General features: G+C 40.0%; 1 protein-coding gene across 4 annotated transcripts; it reads left to right on the forward strand.

Moving 5' to 3' along the window:
* Window positions 1–1,371: 1,371 nt before the first annotated feature.
* Window positions 1,372–20,672, forward strand: WTAP (WT1 associated protein). Of its 4 annotated transcripts, XM_077925856.1 has the most exons (9): window positions 1,558–1,698; window positions 1,882–2,090; window positions 6,198–6,235; window positions 6,320–6,375; window positions 6,964–7,022; window positions 9,702–9,829; window positions 12,119–12,297; window positions 17,489–17,643; window positions 19,479–20,672. In XM_077925856.1, the coding sequence occupies exons 3-9, from the start codon at window positions 6,206–6,208 to the stop codon at window positions 20,066–20,068; spliced, it is 1,197 nt and encodes a 398-aa protein (XP_077781982.1). In that variant the 5' UTR covers window positions 1,558–1,698; window positions 1,882–2,090; window positions 6,198–6,205; the 3' UTR covers window positions 20,069–20,672. The 4 variants fall into 4 exon arrangements, with proteins under 4 accessions (XP_077781983.1, XP_077781980.1, XP_077781982.1 ...); XM_077925854.1 differs by lacking the exon at window positions 1,882–2,090 and having other exon boundaries at window positions 1,407–1,698; XM_077925855.1 differs by lacking the exon at window positions 1,558–1,698 and having other exon boundaries at window positions 1,776–2,090.
* The last annotated feature ends 1,232 nt before the right edge of the window (window positions 20,673–21,904 follow it).

Here is a 21,904-nt window from a genome sequence, read left to right on the forward strand (position 1 = left end):
ATAAGAATGTGTATAATCTTGGCATTATGCCTCTTCTTCAATTTCTAAATCCCAATTTGATCCCCACCAAATGTTTTTACAGAGATATCTTTGATCACAAGGCAGACAATACCCATGACCCCAGGACTGGCTCTGCTTAACCTGTACAGGACATACCACGAATTAGAAACAAAGAACTTAGAACCAATTTGTTAACCGCGGCAAGGACGGCCATTGCCAGGACCGGTGGTATAGGGTGATCTGGCAGGTAGCATTATTGGGAAAATTGACATGAAAATTGAAGATAGCAAGAGGCATGGGGAAATATAGTAATTTTTATGCAGTCTGGGGTGACTTTGCAGATTATACAAAGAATGAGGCATATAGCCTATGGCCTACAGCAGAGTTTGGCTTGCATGAAGCACATATTTTAATTATTTTTTCTCCTCCCCTCCTGCTTTTGTATAAACCCTGCAGACCACTGATGCTGATACAATAACTTTTTAGCTGTGGACAACCATTCAAGTGATGGTGGCTAATAGGTATTAATTTGTGTTTGTTATACTCTTTGACAAAGTGCTGTAGTATTCATAGATGATTCTCTATATGTAGTTGGTTTATCTTTGTTTAAAATGTTTTTTTTTAGAAAAAGTGACAACTTTCACCTGTTGTTTTTGTTTCAACCCTCAAGTTTTGCCTCTGACCACAAAGACTGTCATAGCTGTCAACCTTCCTTTTTTTGCGAGAAATTCCCTTATTCCAGTGCCATTTCCCGCTGCTATCCCGGATTGTTCGATATCCCGTAGACTGCCCCTGGGACAGGTGAGGCTGCTGGTCCCTTATTTTCGAGGCTGCTGATCAATTATTTTCAAATCTGAAAGTTGACAGCTATGGACTGTTTAGCTATGGTGGCTAACTTGAGAAGAATCCCTTTAAAAGATATTCTATATCCTGTGCCCGTGAATTCCATAAATTAATCGCAAAACCTCTGAATAAATTTGTCAGCCCTAAAGTTAATGCCAATCAACTTTACTGGTTCCCTTCCAGTTAACTTCATGGGTACAGCTAAAAAGATACAACTTGTCAAGATCCTGGATGCAAACATAATTCTGCAATTCCACTTATTTCAGTGGGAGTTACGCGCACTTCGTAACTCTAACCCAATATTACAGCCCGATCGCGTGCACGGTTAGACGACCCTTCGATGCCACCGATTTCCAAATTCTGCATAGGAACGGACTCGACGGCTCCATTTTCACTCCTTCCGAAAATAAGCCTGTGGACTCAAAAGAAATCCCTGCGTAGGAATTTCACCGCGTCCGCCGCAACTATCTTCATCCAGCACCATCAAGTCTCCTTCCGCCTCGCTCGGCCTCACTCCTGCAGGTGGTTACGATACGATTCCGAATCCTTCCGCCGACGCTACTACCACCCTGCTTCCTCCCATCATGCTTTGCAACTGCGTAGAGACGCGGGACTGGAGCGGGGCATTCAGTCGTCGTCCCCCGCTAACTTTGGCCGAATACGTACGTCTCACCCCACCCCCCCTTCTCCGCGCAAACAGCGGCTTCTTTCCGCAGAGAGAACAGAAAAGCAGACCGAACCAAGGAAGGAGGCGGGGGGGGGCAGTAGCGCCGTGCGAGGGAAGTAGTCCCGGCGCCAGGCAAAGCGCTGCTGCAGGGGCAGTTGCTCGCTCGCTCTCGCTCTCTCGCTGGGCCGGTAAGTGTGAATAAGGCGGCGCGAGGGAGCGCGCGGCCGAGGGAGGGGGAGGAGCCGTGGGTGAGTGGCAGCGGTTGGCTCGGCGCTGCGGGCTGCTCTGCCTTCTCGCTAGGACGAGGCGGGAGGCAAGGAAGGGGCGAGGCGGCGGCTCCTCTCATTTCCCTGTCCGGCGCCATTTTGTAGCGCAGCGAAGCAGCAAATAAAGAGCGGGGCGGGAAGCGAGCGTGGTGGTGTTGGCGCGGCGGCGACGGCGGTGTTGGCGGCGGCCTTCTCCAAGCAGAGGTGCTGCTGGGCCCGCTTGATTGATGCGACACGAGCCCCGGCGTGGAGGCACCCGCTGCAACCGGGAGACGACGACGACGACGACGCCTCGGGGCCGCCACGGGCGGGAGGTGAGTGGCGGCCTCTCTCCGCTTCCTCGCGCGCGGGCCGCATCCGCCCGCCGCAGTCCCCGCTACTACGGCTCCTGGAGAGACCCGAGGCTCGCCGGCCCTAAGCGGGAAGGGACATCCATCCTACGGGCGGGGCGGGGAGCGCCTTCCCGGACTAACGTAACTCGAAGCGGGGGGGGGGGCTTAAGCTCGGCGCCTTTTCCTGCGTTACGGGCACCCGTTACGGGCATTTCCTCATAGCTGTCGTCACCCCCTCAAAAAAAAACCTCCACACACTCCCCCCCCCCCCCAAGATAGCTTGTTTGGGACGGGCATCCTCCGCTCGCCTGTCTTTCTTGTTTACTATGGACCGGCCTTCCTAAAGGCATCGTCCTTCGTAGTCAGGAGCGTGGATCCCCTGGGATTCTAAAATACTCCTTAGATGATTTCTTAATTACGAGGAGGCCTTTTATCCGTAAGACCTGAAAGGACTTGGCGACACGTTTTTTATTTCTACGCCATTTGGATAGAGGGGGAATCGGAAGCCAGGCGTAGATGTAGATGCACACAGAGAGACATTCCCCACGCAGACTATGAAAGGTTATAAAGCTTTAGACTGCACTCCTCCTCTGCATTGGAGTCCGCGCCACTGTAATAAACGGGGCTTCGAAGTAAATAAGGATGGGATTGGACTGCAAGTCACATGGATGGGTTATTTAGGCTCTATTTGGCTCGCTAGAAAGTAATGGGTTCCTCAGATTGCAGGCATCACTACTTGGTGCAAGAGAGAAAGCAGGTTTGAACTGCCGCTGCTTAAAACAGCGATTTTATAAATAATTTAAAGTCAATAATTAGATTTTTAAAAAACAAAACAAACCCCTGTTTGTTAACTTTTCCAAGCAAATGTAGGTTACACTTGCTTTCTAATCAAAAGTCTGTTTGAAAATATGAGTTTGGCAGTATACTTTGCCAAATTGTAAGACTAAGGTGCAAACTTGCTCAGTGATATCAATTTATTGAGAGTTCGGTTGCTCTTTGGGGAACAAAACAAGTACAGTATATGCTGTAACATCTCAAATGCATTTCCAATGTAGACTTCGTAGGCTGACTACTGGAAATATTTCTGTTCAAGCCAATTTATAACCTTTGAGAACAAGAGACTTTTACACAATGTGTCAGATTCTAAGGAGTCTACTGGGTGCCCCCTTCCCAAGGTAATTTTCAGGTGCAGCTTACAATGTCTGGATTGATTGTCATAACCAAAAATTTGATATCTGTCACAACTCACCAAGAGTGAGGTTTTCATTTGAGGGCCAATAAATAATGTGTTGCCCATGGGTAAAGAGTTTCCTTATGCAACTGTTTTTTGACGTTCACTCATGTAAAAACCACCATGCAAAGTGATCTGTTCACATTTAGAGGTACCATACTAATGACAGGCTATAGTTGCTCAGGCTACAGTTCACTGGTATACGAAGTTAAAACGTGAATGAGTTGACTCTGGAAGTAAATGCATTCATTTATACATAATAGGATGTGCATGGAACACTTACCCAGACAAGCACTTTCCTCATAAGTGCCACCATATTTGTTTCAGCCTGGATTGCTCTGTTGCTTGGAGATGGATGCTTAGCTTAGATCAGAAGTGGGTCAGGGATGAGAGAGTTTCTTCATAGGGATGAGAGAGTTTCTTCATAATACACTGAAAATAAAATCTAGTTACATGACAGCACAGTTGTCTATTTTCTTAAATACTATGAAAACTGACAAAAGATTTTACATGTGTGGCTTGACAGAATCATAAAAGTTAAGATGACATACTTACATGTTTCAATTAAATACCTTTATATTTAACTTACATTTTGATGTTGAAACAGTTTAATTTGGTTATTTAACCAAATATAGTTAATAAAATGTATGCAAAGCAGGGGAAATAATAATACTCGCATGTCCTTGCATTCATGAGTTTGTTTGGGTATGAATATGGGGTTTGTTACTTTTGGAAGGGTATGTAGTACAGATCTGATCATGTTCCGAATGTGGAGTATGTGCACTGAACACTGCAGCTACAATGACTTAAGAGGGATTGATGCTTACTTGCAATAGAAAAAAATGGAACTTATCGAGGATCACAGGGTGGTGTACAACTTCACTAAAGCCATTGGCTAATATGAGTTATAGGTATGACTTCTTTCTATAGCCATCTTGAACACAGATGTGATAATACAAAGTCTGAGTTCACAAATCCTGAAAGAACAATTTGTTCTTAAATTGATCAGTTTTACACAATAATATGAAGCCATGAATAAAGACTGGTTTTGTGAGTTACCTATGTAGAAGGGATAGAGACACTCGTGTGTGTGTGTGTGTGTGTGTGTGTGTGTGTAGATGAATGTGGCTCTCTAGGCCTCTATTTGGCCATCAGAGCTCTCCCTAGGCCACATCCTTCTTTGCACCCTCCTCAAGTGTTTTTGCCTGTAATGAATGTATTCTTGAAGTCTGATAATGCCTGTTGCTTACCTGAATAAAGAACAAGAGGTATGTGAGTATGTGCAGATGCTAGCCCAGTGTACAAAGGCAAAAGGTATATTTATTCCTTCTCTCACTTTTGCTTCAGGCCCTGACCACCACTGGCATGTAGCCCTCAGAAGGTTGCCCAGAGATATGGCCCCTTAAGACTTTAAAATAAATACTGTGATGACTCTAGCTGAGGGAGACTTGGGGATTTAAAAACATATTGATTGCTTTTAGAAGTACCTGCTCTTTGCTAATAATTTAAGGAAAATATTTTATCCTATATGGATTTATCAACATTTTAATCTGGGTGTTGCAAGACTCATTCATGATTGAATAGTTCCCAAATAAAGTTGCAAAAGATTTATTGATTGATTATATTTTTATGCTGCTTTTCATTCAAATGAATCCCAGCAGCATACAAACAATACATAAAAATAACATCATAGAACATTACAAATACAGAATAAATCTTATAGAATACTTAACAAATCAATGAAACAGTTAGAAATCATCAGTAAAACAATTACCATCTATGAAACACTATTAACAAAACAACTAAAAAAATAAGTTAAGCATCAAGTAAGATAAGTTCAGATTTTAAATTCAGCACAACATAGTGTTTCCCTGACTGTCTCCGAGGTAGGCGTAGTGCCAGTTAATTGCAGGAATACATTCAAAAGTGATGAACCAATATTTAGCTAAAGCTTTTGTACCTACATATATCTGAATTCCCATACCTTTGCATGCCTTTTCCTGGAAAGTTCTTGCCAGAAAAACTTTGGAACAAGAACACAGTATAGCTGGAAACAGGGTGTCAGTGAAGATATGAGACAATAACTAATGACTAGATAATTGGTATCAATATTATTTACAAAGATTTTTGACAATAGAGACATAACAACATGCATTAGATATGGAAAGCTTATAAATGTCAGAAAAAGTATTTGAATACAAAATAATAGTTGTGTTAATTGGACAAAACTCAGAAACCCAGCAGGGTCATAAGGTAGAGTACACGTTTTAAAAAATTAAAAAGTAATGGATTTCAGTAGGATTTAATTCAGATCATTTTCTCAGACTTTGCAGCAGATATGTATAAGCAGATACCTAGTACTGCTGTAAAAATGTTTAAACCAGTAACTTACATGTAAACCCTTTCTGTGCTGTGAAATGAGCTTTCTGTTAGCTGTAGTTACAGTTACACTCAATACAGGAGGTTGGATCCATATTTTTGCTTTCATGGACAGAAAGAACCCAAGATCCAGCAGAGGCTCTTGCTGGAAAAAGCAGGAGGAGACAATTTCAGCAGAGGAATTCCTGTAGCTGCCATCACCATCTCCCAAGGACCCTCTGACCCAGTTTTTCAGGAGGGATTGGAGAAGTTGGCTCCCCACCTCCTCCAATGGGAGAATCTCTTGGGTGGTGGTATGCCCAGGGGTAGTCTGGATCTAATACTTAGAGTCCAATTCTTCATAATTCTGGAAAGTACATAATGTTGTGTTCAGTGGACTCACTTTAGTTGGAGTGCATCATTATTTTCAGGTGGCATAAAAATGCTGGCTATGGTAGTAAGAGGACCAAATAATGATAGTGCTTGTTTCTTTTATGCAGAATTCACAATGACTAATGAAGAACCACTTCCGAAGAAGGTAAGCTTGAAAGCTGTAGCATTTGTATTTATTTTTCAATATTGCATGAAGAAATAGTTGAACTTGATTATTTTTGTTCTGTAGGTTCGCCTCAGTGATACAGACTTCAAGGTTCTACCTAGAGAGGAGTTGATCTTAAGGTAAAGTGATAGGCTACCTTCTACTTAAAAACCATGCATCTCTTAACTGTTTCATTTTGAATAACTTCCATTTTCATGGTAACAAGGAACTAAAAAGCAGTTTTAAGTTTAATGAGGTAGAAAGATTAACACTAAACTTTTTCCTACTGGCTGTGGAGAAAAAGTACATTATTTATCCAAAGGCAAGTAGCTGGAAATTCTGCACTTAGAATGCAGAAAGGAAAAAAAGTCATTTGATATACTTTCAGACTGTATAGAGAATTCCAGAGGAAAGAATGTAAGAGTATGGCCAAGAGTCTGCACCTTGGCATTCTTGGGTTTGTAACAGAAATAAACTCTCCATGTCTTTCATATATGAGGCTAGAAACTTGTTTTAAAACTGCAGAAATGAAGGATGGAAAGGTGCTTAGGGTGGTGCTAGATGCGAGGTTGTCTATAGCTCATTGGTTTTGGTTGGAAAGAGCTTAAAATATTTAATGAATACCCTATTGTGTGTTTAAGTGTGATCTTGTCTGTACTCCCACTTTGCACCAAGCATGCCATAATTTAATCATTTAAGATTCAAAAACCATTTTCCTTCCTCATTAGGTGGAAGCAGTATGAAGCATATGTGCAAGCTCTGGAGGGCAAATATACAGACCTTAACTGTAAGTGGAAACTCAATTGCAAAATAGAAGTGATAATAAAGAAAATAGTTGTTTTAAGAGGCAGCAGTTGGGTTTTCTGTACAGCTCAGAAAAAGGATCTGAACAGCCCTTTAAGTAAGCTTGGTCAGGCTGATCCACAAACCATTTAGAACTGTAGTTCCCTTCAAAGGTTCACTTTTATCTATCTACTTAGAGTTCAGACATATTAATGGCATTACCAGTTCAGTCACTCAGGCTTAAGTAACCTATCTCTGATGTACATTGTTCAAATTGGTGTGTCACAGGCCACATTTTAAGTCATTGGTAAACAGTGTTTACTAAGCTTAAATGTGGTTTATGTTTTTAAAAAAACCCCAACAAAGAAACAAAACCCAGACGTAAATAAAATATACACATAACTAGCAGCAGCTGGTGTAAGCTTCCTAATCTATCCTCCTATCCTGCCATCCCTTTTGTACAAAAGTATTCCAGGTAACCCATAGGAGGAGGTGAGAAAGTGGCTGGCTCAAATTAATGTTAAAGGTTTTTGGTGGCCTTTTCAGAAGTTGTTGGTGTGTTAGAAGTGCCTCTACTAAAGTTAAATGAATTCAGCAGATCTATGAGTGGGACTGGTGTTGGGTTTCCCATTGGGTATCTTCGTTAAGCCGGCACTTATTGTCTGCAGTAGTTTGGTTAACTGCAGTAAATGGAAACCCTTGCTTAAACTGATACTGTTGTAAGTGCTGTGGGTGCATCTGATAATTAAATACTTTTGTTTCAGGAGGCTTAAGCAGGATTTCTGAAATGCTATCATAAAATCACAGTGCTGTGACCTTGCCTGTAGCCATCATGTATGTTTTGTGGTCTCCTCTGCAGTCACAGCTAAAGACCAGTTTGAGAACTATGGTTTTAGACCAGCCTTCCCCAGCTGGTGCTGTCCATATATTTTTGGCTTCCAATCCTATCATTCCTGGTTATTGACTGCTGGTTGCGGTGGAGTAGTTTAAAACATGGAGGGCACCAGGTTGGGGTATGCTGTTCTTGAAAAACATTAATATAGAATGAGTGATACAGTGTATCATATTTTGTGTATATGCACCTTCTGATTATTTGTGGAATTCTTTAAGCCAATACAATGGGTTCTTGCTGTAAAGTCAGGTATGGGAAACCTGTGGCACTCCAGATATGGTCGTATGCTTCCCATCATAGGGTTGTTGGTTCTGTTGCCTGAGGCTGAGGAGAACTGGGGTCCAACAAAATCTTGGCGAGCCACAGTTTCTCTGTCAGTACCTGCTTAAGCCCATTATACAGATACAGATAAAATTACTTGAGGTTTTTTTTTAATCTTTCCTTTGCAATCAGATTTGTTTGATTTGTTAACATAAACCCATTCAGTCAGAAAACATCAGTGTAAAGTGGTATTAAAGAAGTGTTGTTGAACTCCTCTGTATCCTTGGGATTTGAGTTCAGGTTATTTTAAGCTATTTGAATCTCAAAATTGTCCCTCTGGAAAGAGAAGCTTGCCTTTACATGTCCACCTTGGGATTAATACTGGGAACAACAATTAGGCACCAAAGAATAGTTGTACAGGTTACCATGCGATACCTCTAGAGTGACAAGCAAGCTTTTTTCTAAACACACCCAAGAGAGCGCTATCTCAAGTATGAGTTTAATTATTGTTGACTGATCTCAAACAAAATGCAGTTTGTAGAAAAGTTAAGTTCTTTTCTCCCAGTTGGGGTCTTGGGAAACTGCAAGCCGTTATTATTGGTGTGTTTGTACTGGCAGCAGAACGTTTTTACCAGTTTTAGGACAAAGCTAAATACCAGACTATAGTTCTGTTACCCTCAATGTGCTGTCTCTGTCATCTGTAGATGTTAATAGATCCACAGCATGAATTTTGTTTGTGGGACACTGCAATCACAGTAATGGTCTAATCCCCTTTAAGTGCCTCTAAGTCCTTTAAACATGGCAACTGCTTTTCAGCTTTCTAGTTGTTATGGAGGTTATGTAATCTTCTATGAACTTAATATCCTTGGTTAATAGTTAAAACATGCTATGTTGGTGTCTCATGAATTTAACTCTACAAAAGCTTTTGCCTATATATAGAGAGAGAGTGTGTGTTATTTTTTAAGATGCCACAATGTTTTGTTGCAGGAGTAGGCTAACTTGGGCACCTAATAAATAAATAAATAATTGCTTCTCACAAGTAGTCCCTAGAAATAGAAATGAAGGGTGGCATTCCGTGAAGTAGTTTCATTAGTGAAGGGACTTCTGGCTGTGCTTTGGAACTTACCCTCCCATTTCTCTCCTCATACACTCACAAAATCTGTTCAGGGAGTTCCAGCAACCCTCTGAAGCAAATTTGAGGAGGAATTAGGGGAAGAGGAGAGGGAGGGGGAGTTCCCTTATTATAGACTACTGGTCCTACCTGTTGTTGACAGCTGACAGGAAAAAGGAAGGTAGAAAAAGGGTAGGAATCTCCTAATTGATCTTTGCTGTGTTTGTGCAGCTTTGCTTGCTGTAGAGGAGCTATTCCTTTCCCCGTTAAATTCTTGTATGTGGGTTTAGTTGATTCAATGGGGGAGCAGAAGCAAACAAATTTGATGGTCAAGTTGTTTTGCTTAGACAAAAATTTGGTTTAAGGTCTTTATAGGCTCCCACTAAAACTTTGCTGTTTGCTTTGCCATTCAACAATAGCTAATGATGTAACTGGATTGAGAGAGTCAGAAGAAAAGCTAAAGCAGCAACAGCAAGAATCTGCTCGAAGAGAAAATATCCTAGTGATGCGGCTGGCAACTAAGGAACAAGAGATGCAAGAGTGTACTGTAAGTGAAGCTTTTCAACTTGTTGCAGATGAAGGTGTCTGTGTTGATAAATTTATTTTTAGCTTAACATCCTGTATGTGGAATACTATTAACATCCTGTGGTGTTTGCTTCAACTATCCTGTTGCATGAGTGTTTTTTTCAGAGTCTTTTTGGTCAAAAGGCCACATGCCTGGCAGAATGAAAACTTTAATGAATCATGATGCCTTCATCTTTTTAAGTGACTGAGAACTACCCTTGATTAGTAGCAGACCTAAGCAAAACATAGCTAATTTTAAAATAACAACAATAAAATGCTGGGCACATTTAATTCTGCTGTGATGCATAGGTAGCTGAAACAACTTCAGTGTAGCCAAATTGTGGTGGTGTATGGCGAAGATGACCCAGCTGTTCTGATCTATATATGTCTTCTCTACTTCCAAAATGAGTTAATGGCGTCCCAAAGATATTTCAGGAAGCAGGCTCAGTAATCACTATTGTCTTCTGTACCTACAGTAAGAGGAACAGCACTTTTCCTTGTGAATGACTTCCTTCAAGTCATTTGTCGTTTTACTTACAGTATTTTTCGCCCCATAGGACGCACCGGCCCATAGGACGCACCAAGTTTTTTTGGGGGGAAATAAAGAAAAATAATTTTATTCCCCCCCCCCCAGGCGCTTGTGGGGCCGGCAGCGGGGAGAAGCGCTCTTCTCCCCACAGCCCGCCTTCAGACCAGGTCCAGGGACAGCGGGAAGACGCGCTGCGCCTCCCAGCTGTCCCCGGAGCTTTTGAAGGCAGGCAGCGGGGAGAAGCGCTCTTCTCCCCGCCGCCCGCCTTCAGACCAGGCGCGCTGCGCCTCCCCACTGTCTCCGGAGCTTGCGGGGGTCTCCCCGCTGTCAGCCTCCAAACCACTTCGGGAGACAGCGGGATGGCGGCGTTCCGCCTCCCTCTGTCCCCCAACCTTGTGGGGCTGGCGCTGGGGCTCTCCTGAAGCCTGGAGAGTGAGAGGGGTCGGTGCGCACCGACCCCTCTCGCTCTCCAGGCTTCAGCGAAAGCCTGCATTCGCCCCATAGGATGCACACACATTTCCCCTTCATTTTTGGAGGGGGAAAAGTGTGTCCTATAGGGCGAAAAATACGGTAATTCACTTAATTTAGGTGTACCTGTATAAATGTAGAAGCAGAGCTTGGCTTCCCAGTTTGTGAATAGTTCTAGCAGACAAGACTAGGATATTGGTTGGCTTAGGGAAATATCACTGTGGTTAGGGAGGTATTTCTAGCTATATGCCTATTTATGCTGCAGAATCTCAAACTTATCAGTCCATAGCTTGGGAGTTGATACATTTATGTTCATTACTTTTTGTGCAGTTTACTGCATAAATATTTTCAGATCAGAGATTGGCTAGCAGTTGCTTTGGCCACCTTTTCTGCAAGCTGTATTTCATACTTTTTGCCAAGCTATGTGGTTCTTAGCACTGATGTAGCTCCTTTAAAGCACTTTGAGATGGGGATTCTAGAAGACAAAAGTTACTCTGATTTAGAACTTCCCAACTGATACCACAGTAGCAGTGTTCATCGAGTAATAAATATTGGCAGAAGGAAATGTGTTAAGTAGAATTTTCTCTAATGTAGTATTCATTCAAATAACAATGAATTTTGAAGAGATCTGTCCTGTAAGTTCATATTTCCTCTAAGATAGGTAAAAAAAAAGGTTTTAAAAATTCTACCCTCCAAAAAAGGATCAAAGCCACATATTTATTGGCCAGTCAAATGTCTCTTTGATGTTACCTGCCTTTTTACAGAAGTGCATGCAAAGATGAAAACTACTGCCAATGTTAAAGAGAGAACTTGATGTAAGCCTACTAGTTACTACTAGTACAACTTAAAATTGAGTTGAGAACAACTTATAGCTCTGGCTTTTGAGGAGCTTAAAGTGTAAAATTACAAGTAAAAGGCATATGTAGATTCATTTATTTTATAAAATGTGTATACCGCTTGATTGCGGTGGATGATCTGAAGGTGCTATGGGTTAAATTTTGGGAGTAGTTCCTGGAGGTTGATACAGTGGTGGTAAAAAAAAAATCCTAGGAACCCAGTATGCTGGTGGAACAAACATAAAATTGCCCTGTTCTTTGGATCGATTCTAAGAATCCAAATTCTGTGCATTCCTGTCCGTTTCGGTGTTCAGTTGTATTCAAGAAAATGTTAAATTATGAGATCCTTATTGTATGGGGGTATCAGACTGAAATGGGTTAAGTAAGCTCATGAAAGCTTATAAATGCCAATGTAATCATTTTGCCTCCTTTTATGCAGACTCAGATCCAGTACCTCAAGCAAGTCCAGCAGCCAAGTGTTGCTCAACTGAGATCAACAATGGTGGACCCAGCCATCAACTTGTTTTTCCTAAAAATGAAAGCTGAACTGGAACAGACTAAAGACAAACTGGAACAAGCCCAAAATGAACTGAGTGCCTGGAAATTTACACCTGATAGGTAAACAAAACATACTCCCCAGTCAAGACTTCCCTGACAGAGAATGCTTTGGTGGGACAACCACGTACTCGTTTCCACACCAAGACTCAGACGTTTTGAGCCAAAAGCCACATTCTTATACTGTCCAGCTTGTAATGCTTAATGTAAAACTTATCAGATGAACCTTGTGTTTCAGCTTTTCCCCCCCTTTGCTTCAGAGGCCTGACAGCGTCGGACTATTCTGAAGAAGTGGCCACCTCAGAAAAAGTGCCCTTTCTAGAACATGTAGACATTTGCGAAGTGGTTCTGTTTGAAGAAAATAGAGGGAGAAGCAGAAGTCTAAAGTCTGTGGCACACTATGTCTACAGACAGTTTGGAGGAGAACCTAGAGATTTTAAATCATGAATTGATCATGTCAAATTCGAGTAAAACATTAAAATGGAACATGCTTCGCTCTTAACCCTAAACCTAGTGACTTAGAGACTGATTAAGTCAGTTTTGCCAATAAGACTGTGGACTTCCTCCTTGTTCACTGAACTGCTGGGTCAAAACTCAATGAGGTGAATTCTGTTTAAATCACATTTGGTAATCGGCTTTGAATAGCTGTGAGAACATGCACACAGTCAGTGTTGATTTTTCCTAGCATTTGGGTTCCATAGGACTTCAGTGAACCTTTTCATGGCTTTGAATAACAAATTGTTCTGTGGATGGCTGGCAATATGTGAACTCCTAAATCTAGTACTGTACGTATAGTTGCAATTTAATTACATCTTCCTAACCTTGTTGAAGCAGTTGTGTACGTCCTGGATCTCAACTAGTATATCTAACCCCAAACTAGTTGTGATTCTTTTACTGCCCTTATCCATGCAGAAGTGCCATTCATAATTTTTATCCTGAGACACTATGTGCAGGCTATACAAGGTGCTGCAGTAGTAGTTACTGTCAGAGTTTGTTTGGGGCATTTGCATTCCACTGTATAACTAGTTTTTGTACTGCAGCCTTCTATAAAATGTGCCTTGAAATAGTTGTACTGCATAGTTCAGGGGACACTGCTGTTCGTACTACTGTATGGGAAGCTTTCATGTAGTATGAATATAAATATGTAGAACAGGCTGCTACTTGATTTTGTCCTGTTCTCTGGAAGAGAGATGATGTTGAAGCAAATTGCATGCATCCCACTGGTTGGCATCAGTTCAGAAGAGTTGATACTTTTTGATGCCTCGTCATGTCCCAAGTGATTTCCAGGAATGGTAGTCTGGGACAGTTTAGTGGGCATTCTTGAGGTCACAGTGGAAAGACTGCCGAATATATTTGAACCATAATAGTCAATATATAATAACAGAAAGAAAATTAAGGACTGTTTCATAGTAGGTAAAATATAAGAAAAAATATTTTAATGTTCCACTTCCAGCATTCCCAATGCAGTATTGGTTGAGTTAAATGAAAGATACTTCAAAGAAGTACTTTTTAGCTCTGCTTTAGATAATTATTGCAGCATATGAAATGTGGTAGTATGAACCTTTGTCCATTATTGAGTCTACATCGAAGAAAACCTTGAAGCAAAAACAAATTGCATCTTTCAAACATATTGGGGTGATGCTATGGAAAATCTTTTAAAGGTCTAGCATCAAAACAGAGGTAAGACCAACAGAGAAAACAGCAAAAACTGTCTTAATATGTTGCAACTGACTTTGTAAAATTTGTTAAATGTATAATCAAAAATCATTTCTCATAGGTATGTTTTAATTGTGGGATGCCATACAGATTATTTGTGAACTTCAGCTTAATCAATTCATGTTTGGATAGAGGATGGTGACTTCAAATGTTTTTGGGTTCTTAAGGTGACATGAACCTAAGTATGAACTTACTTCGTTTTCACTTCAAATAGACATCTGGAAAAACTAATTTTTGCTTGATTTTTAGAAAAATGAGTATCTTAGTCTTGAACAGGTCTTTGATATATACATATTTCCACTTCCTGTGAAATCGCGTCCCTTTAAACATTTAAGTTTTATTTGATATGCCTTACAATTGACTTTGCTACACATTTTAAAGGTCTAAGGGGTGGGATCTTAATTTATCCCTTTCAAGAAATATTTTCATCATTTGTCTTCCATATGTTTTGCCAAAATTTCTTTTTGACTTGATACTTGAAAGTACTAGTTCACTCTTCTACATATTAATGTGGTTCTGAAGGGTCAAAGGAACAGTTCTTGTATTTGCACATCACTTTTTGTGGATCATTGTCTGTGCTCAAGAGCTGACTGTTTCAACAGTGTTTTAAGTATTGTATTGCATTGTCCTTGTTCATAGGATTCCAGATACAGTAGGGGAAATCACTGAATACTATATTTTAACTGTCACTGATATCACACATAGTATCCAATAGTGATGCTAATTATGGGGGTGGCATCATTGAGGCTTCCTAGTTAACAGGAAAATGCTTAAAAATTATAACTTTACCAGAATATTTGATTTGTTAAATAGGTGGTAGTTTTCACTGCAGCAGCATCCTGCAATTCTGTTAGCTTGTTACTGTTGTTGCCATTCTCACCCATTTATAATCTCTTTCTTGACAGAAATAGTTTCTTGATTTTTTTATATGAGACAGTAGTTTGGTGTACATGAAAACATAAGCAACAACTTAAATTCCTATGTAGGTTCTTAAAGAGATTATGTTGTGCTGGAGGTGGACATGAAGAATGCATCATGGATATTCTGAAATGGCTGAAATTCTTGAAGGCACAGGCCAAGATCCAAAGAACCATCCTTCAAAGAGTTTGAGGGTTTTGACTTTTTTTTCTTGAACTAAAGCCTCATATAATGCAAGGGATGATTTTGAAACTGAGAAGAGTTTCAGAAATTAATGAGGGCTGTTATTAAAGAAAATTTTAAAAAATCAGGACCTGTTCAATCCCCTCTTGTATACTTAAAGCAGCTCTTTAGATCCTGGCCATCAGCTTTGTGTGATAACCAAGGGTCACTTCATGCAAATTGTTTTCTGTATTGATCATTGTTTCCATGTAGAAAAAATAGGTATATGCCATAACATGTGATGCATACTGATATGCACTTCAGCACATGCACACTTAGCGTGCGTGATTAGCAGTGGGTTCCATGTATTCAGAACACATGCACATGTCACATTATGGTGTAAGGTTAGTTTTCCTATGTGGAACAGGTTTATGTAGGAAAATGCCTTGTGTGAAGTACCCTTCTATGTCTTGAATTATAGCAGAGAACACTTGCAAACGTTGAACTTTTATTTAGCCACGATTGCAGTATGAACAGGCAAAAAAGCTGAGAATTGGGTGGTGAAACAGTTATATATCTGCTTAAAGTTTTTGGGTAGGTGCATACAGATTTGCAAGGAATACATATTAAGGAAAATGAAATGTTAACATAAACTTGCTGGGATTATAGTAGATCCATATAGGTAAGCTTCAAGAATATGTGTCCCAGCCAGGGAAAAATAGGTAATGTAAGTGACAGGAACCTTTATAGAGAACAACATATTTTAAAAGTATAATAAATTGTGCAGACACAGTCAGGTTCTAAATTTTGTTCTAATACTGTTCTTGCATCATATGTCACATTTTCATAGCTTACCTTGTTCATGAAACTATTAACTGCAATTTTTAAGCCCCCATGATTTTATTTCATACAAACTTTGAAGCTGTATTTGTTTCCTTTAGTTTTGGAATCTTCCTTACATTACTAAGGTCTATAATATCTTGGGTAGAAGTCCCCCCCCCCAGCCCTTCTATCAGAAGGGGCTCTTCTGCATGCAAAGCTTCTTCATATCACTGAGCAGTGTATCCTTTTGCTATATGCTATCACATGATGTCTGAAACTGCAGTGTTTCATGTAAAATAGAGCTGCATGTTTTAGTTCGACAAAACATGGAAATGCCTTTTAGTATATGTTGAGTGGTTTTCCTGAACTGAAACAAGATTGCATAAATCCTGGACATGTAAACAAAAGTGTATATATAGCATATTATTTGTGCATTTTTGTGTGAAGTACACATAAAGAAAGCAACTAGCTGTCACAGTTCTATAAATTAGATCATGCACATTAATCAGTTATATGCTAAAATATGTAAGACAGTGGCATGATCTAGCTGCTTCTGTTTGTGGAAAGTATATTGTAACTTATTTTGCTAAACACCCTGCAGTGTGCTGCTTAACTCCTGCAGATCACTTACACATAGTGGCCACAGCTCTGTGGACTCGTGGCTATGGTGCTGCTCTGGCAGAGTAGCCTACACACTACGATGACTTACCAGAAATGGTAAGACTGCATTGCAATGTGTTGCATTGCTCATCACAGGAGCAGCATACCTAGCACAACACTGAAAGAGGATTAACAAAAATTTCTTGATGAGCCCCTTCTGAATCATATCTCAGTCCTTTGGGTTGGATCCAAGCCCATTTAAATGGGACAGGTTGGGTATTATTAAGTCCCATTGATTTTACTCGATCTCTAAGCATGACTAAAACCTCCCCCCCCCCCCTTTATTGGTACTCTGCGGTTGTGTCATTTTTTCCTAAGGTTTTGGATTCTTTTCTGCTCATTTGCATTCTTGGTATGGCAAGTTTGCCTTTTGTAAAGCATTATGCAACATAATGTTAGAGTCATGCAATTTTGCATATAGTCATGACTAGAGCCTCCAGCATATTGATAAAATGAGATTGTTCATTGCTTGCAAGCCAGATCATTGACTATACCGGGTTCTAGCCAGTGCTAGTCCTGCTCAAAGTAGACTCATTGAAATTAATGGCCATGATTAACTTAAACCCTTTAATTTCAGTGGGTCTACTCTGATTAGGACTTAGTTGGATGCAACCCATTATGTCCAACACTGCTTTACTTCTCCCACCTCCCCTTCCTTAGAGGCACAACTAAGTTCATTTTCTTTTGAAAATTGCTTCATGCTGTAGTTGGAGTATAAGAACAACAAAAGTCATTTGATCATTTAAAATGTTCAACTGTAGAACTTGCCTTTCAGTTTCTCGGAACAGGGCCAGAAGATCAGCAGACGATGATGGATCAGCCTCTGGTATCTATAGGGAGACTTTGTACAATGACAACTGGCAGTAAGATACTGTAGCGTGACACATACAGGAATACCACTTCAGTAACTACTTTTAAAAAGGGAGATGAGATAATATTGTCTTCATTTTGTGATAGATGGCTCTTTCCTTTACAGCCAAACAGGCAAAAAGTTAATGGCGAAGTGTCGAATGCTTATCCAGGAGAATCAAGAGCTTGGAAGGCAGCTGTCCCAAGGACGTATTGCACAACTTGAGGCAGAGTTGGCTTTACAGAAGAAATATAGTGAGGAGCTTAAAAGCAGTCAGGATGGTAAGGGTTTTTTTTATAAAGAAAATAGAAAAAATGCCTTTTATCTGTAGGCTTCACCAGTTAATGTTATGATGTGGGTATTATGTTTCCACTGTGGAGCATGTTTAAACATTATGAATAAAGGGATAATTTCAAGCTCATTTAATCAAATTCCATGGAAGCACAAAAAAATTAAACATCAAGCTAGTTTTTCATGAAGGTAAATGTAGTGTGACATGTGAAATAACAGATTGACTAGAATATGAAGGAATTCCACTAGGAAATAGTCATGTGTGACTACTTGCATATGTGTGTGTTTGATACTTTGCCCTCCAAGGGTGCTGTGGACTATATTCTAAAACAGAAGCCTTCTTTGCTGCACAGCAGAAGACTAATTTGAAATTGAGGAAAGTACAACAGCATTATGTGATAAAACATGGTGGTCTGCTTTTCATAGTAAAGCACCCCAAGCCCCTTTGGGTGGCAGACAGGCACATGGGTACCTAAAGTAGTTATCAGGATCACAGAGTTTGCTTTGTAAATTTTGCTTTGGCCCAGTTCTGACCAGCACATTTCCAGAAGAAGTTCATACAAAGTTAAAATTAGTATCTCATTTATTGTTATGAATTTTACCTTCAGTTGTAGATAGATATATTGAGTTAGAGACATGGGGGTGCTTTGGTATAATGCTAGCACTTTGTATCACAACTAGCAGAAACTTTTGCTGTAGGGATTACATGGATTTAACCCTTCATTGGAAATAGTTTTGGGGCCAAGTTGTAGGATTGTAGGCACTAGAGAAATTAAATTTCACTTGACTGGGTATTGAAATTTTCTAATAGTAGAAAATACCGAAAAAAATCACGATTGTATGTTTGTGGAATGAAGTTGTTATTGCTAATGTTTGCCTGTGTTGGCATACTTGTTAGTATCATTCTATCAGGCTGGTGATGAACTGCAAACTTCCAAAGAGAATGTTGATATTACATTTATTCATATTGCCAAATATGTATGAACCATAGCTGTCAACTTTTCCCTTTTCTTGCGAGGAATCCTATTCGGAATAAGGGAATTGCCTTTTAAAAAAGGGAAAAGTTGACAGCTATGGTATGAACACTGTGAGTGAAGCTTTTTAAATGTACAGTTTGTGATTATATACTACATAGGTTTTTATATGAGGGATCATGGTACAGAAACATTACTAGTGCAAAAACAGAACATTCTTTGCCAAGGAACACCAGTTTTCCCCACTTCCAAAGATGGGATAGAAGATCATGCAAATTAATATGTATAAATGCGGTAATGTATGCTAAGAGTAAATGTTTTAAGGCAAAATGCCCAGAAGTTATAAGGAAGACGCATGTAACCATGCAGGTTGGGACTGCCATCCCTTAACCTTGGAGCTTTTGCAGATATCTTAACAAATCAATAGCTGTAACAGTTTTCCCCCCCTTGAAGAATCTTTGCCTGATAATGCATTTGGGCCCTGGTGCAAAATTCTTTGTATTTGGATTTGCAGGAACTTGCTGCTTCGTTTATAATCATTTTGGTAGGCATATTGAGATTAAAACAAACATTCTATGAAATGTCTTCTGCTCTGTATTTTTCTCTAGTTCTTTTTCTTTGTATATGCCCATGAGTGTGTGCTACCCATTGGGTTGTACTGTCCTAGCATGGGATGTGGAAGTTATTTTTTTGGAGCTCTGTATTGGCTATGTAGATTAGGAAAAATGTGTGCACAAAGCCATCAACATATGAATATGTTATTAACTAAGTTGAGGTGGCTTGAGACAGTTTTAGGATACATAAATGAGCTATTTTAAGTGTATGCTCCAAATGTGTTTTTCTTCATGTAGAACTGAATGATTTCATCATCCAACTTGATGAGGAAGTAGAAGGTATGCAGAGTACCATTCTAGTCCTACAGCAACAATTGAAGGAGACTCGCCAGCAGTTGGTTCAGTATCAGCAGCAGCAGCAGCAGTCACAAACCTCAGCCCCAGGTAGCAGCCGGACTCCAACTTCAGAAACTGCAGACCAGGGAGAAGCCATGAGCAAAGACTGCAGTCGTATGGCAAATGGACCAAGCAATGGCAGCTCGTCTCATCAGAGGACAGCTGGGCCTGGTTTTTATAGAGAGGGCAGTGGAACAGAGGATGACTTTCCACCCTCACCAAGCAATGGTAATAAGCTTTCCAACCACTCTGAAGATAGAACTGGCAGAGGATCTGGTAGCTATATAAATCAACTCAGTACTGGGTACGAAAGTGTAGACTCTCCCACTGGTAGTGAGAATTCTCTAACTCACCATTCAAATGACACAGACTCCAATCACGATTCTCAAGAGGAGAAAACAGTCAGTGTGAAAGGTAACAGAACTGCGGGGTCTCGTCATGTTCAGAATGGTTTGGACTCAAATGTCAATGTACAGGGTTCAGTTTTGTAACCTTTTTTCTGCAACATTTTTATATAGTGTCGTTTAAATTGGGAGAAGAAACTGTCCAGAACTGTTCAGATTAGTGCATATATGTCACAATTCTGCCTTTGTGGGTTTTTTGCTTCGATACCTCTGCCACTTCTGAAATTTTAACAATTACATTGAATGTTGCTAAAAGGATGTTTGTGTAGGCTCAAGATATTTTTGAGTTAATGTGAAGTTGAAACGAATTTTATTTCCAGGTATAACACAATGATGTCTGTACAAATCTGTGTATATCTAGAACTTGTGCTGCGTAAGGGCATTCTTTACTCATACTGTTATAACACTCAGATTGTAATAATAGTTGTGAGGTAATGACTGCCAAGTTTGCCCAGTACAGTAGTTTTATAACTAAAATGAACTTGGTGAAGGAGTCCTGTAGTAGTCTGTGTTCCAGTTTTGCCACCATGCATCTGTGCGTTCTCTTTAGGTGACCGAATGTTTAAGAATTTTGTGTGCATAGTTACTCGGTTTAAGAACTGTTGTATCCTGTTAATGCATATTGCTCTGTGACTCCAATATTATCTTAACTGTACTGACCAAACCTAAATAAAGATTTTTAATAATGTAATTTATTTAGTCCTTCTGTGTTTGTCTTGTGCAGGCTTGTTGGGCTTTTCTTTACTTCAGTTTATATAGAACCCTTCATTATAATATGCAGTCTTCATTGTAATAGGTAAAAGCATGTACTTGAAAGTCATTTAAGCTTTATGGTGCTCTTATCAGTATACAGTAGGTGGCCCATTTCTCATAGTGAATGTACAGCTCTTGCCACTGAAACTTTTTTTAAAAAATGCAACTGGTACATTTTGCTGTGGTCATGAAGTATTGACAAAAAATATAGTTGCCTCAGGAATGTGCTTAAATGAAGTGACTGAAAATTTTCCATAGTGGAAATCCATAGGTGTGCTTATCATGGGATACGGAGGACATCTAAGCACACATTTTCTGTGGGAGAATTGGAATTCTGAATTGCTGGTTTAAACATCAACCATCCTCTTTAAGTGCATTTAACTAGAATGGATATGTCAAACACTGTCATAGTACAATTTTTGCTATGCTTTGTGAAAATGATTGGAAGAGGTAGGATTTTGTTTCCAAGGTGCCTCACATCTACATGTCAAACTCCTTTATGCTTCAATCTGACACAGTACCAAAGCAAAAACTCTGAAACCCTAGTGCAATCTTCCATACATTGGCATGCAATTACATATGGCTTTTCCAGACCTCGTTCATGATTTGTGTGTTGCAGAAGCATTTAACTTAAACCCTTTCAAAATCCACCTTCAGTGGATGACACTGGATTCTGATATTATGAAAAAGAAAACACCCTATCCACTTAGTCCACACCATTTATTATCTCTATACATGTTAATTCCACCCACCCCGTGGCCTTTTTGCTAAGCTAAAAAGCTCCAAATGAAACTTTCCTTCCTATGTTGCTTCAATCCTCTTATTTCATTTGCCGATTAATGCATATTTTACAACCCTACCGTAAGCTTTTTGAAATGGAGTGATGAAAAGTACACAGTATTCAAAGTGTGGTTGCACAATAGGTTTGTATAGAGTCACTGATACTTGGCAATGGTTATTTCAGTCAATTTGGTAACTACCAACAGTAACCCCTAGAGTGCCTCACATTCAGAACCTTTGAGGAAGCAGTATCTTGAATTTCGTCTCAAGTTTAAATCTTTTGTATTATTTTAGTAGTAGGCTAACTCCTCTAAACAAAAAAAAATGTCCAGTAGCACCTTGTTGTTGTTTAGTCGTTTAGTCATGTCTGACTCTTCGTGACCCCATGGA

The sequence above is a fragment of the Podarcis muralis genome, chromosome 3 (assembly GCF_964188315.1).
Source record: "Podarcis muralis chromosome 3, rPodMur119.hap1.1, whole genome shotgun sequence".
NCBI classification, from domain to species: domain Eukaryota; kingdom Metazoa; phylum Chordata; class Lepidosauria; order Squamata; family Lacertidae; genus Podarcis; species Podarcis muralis.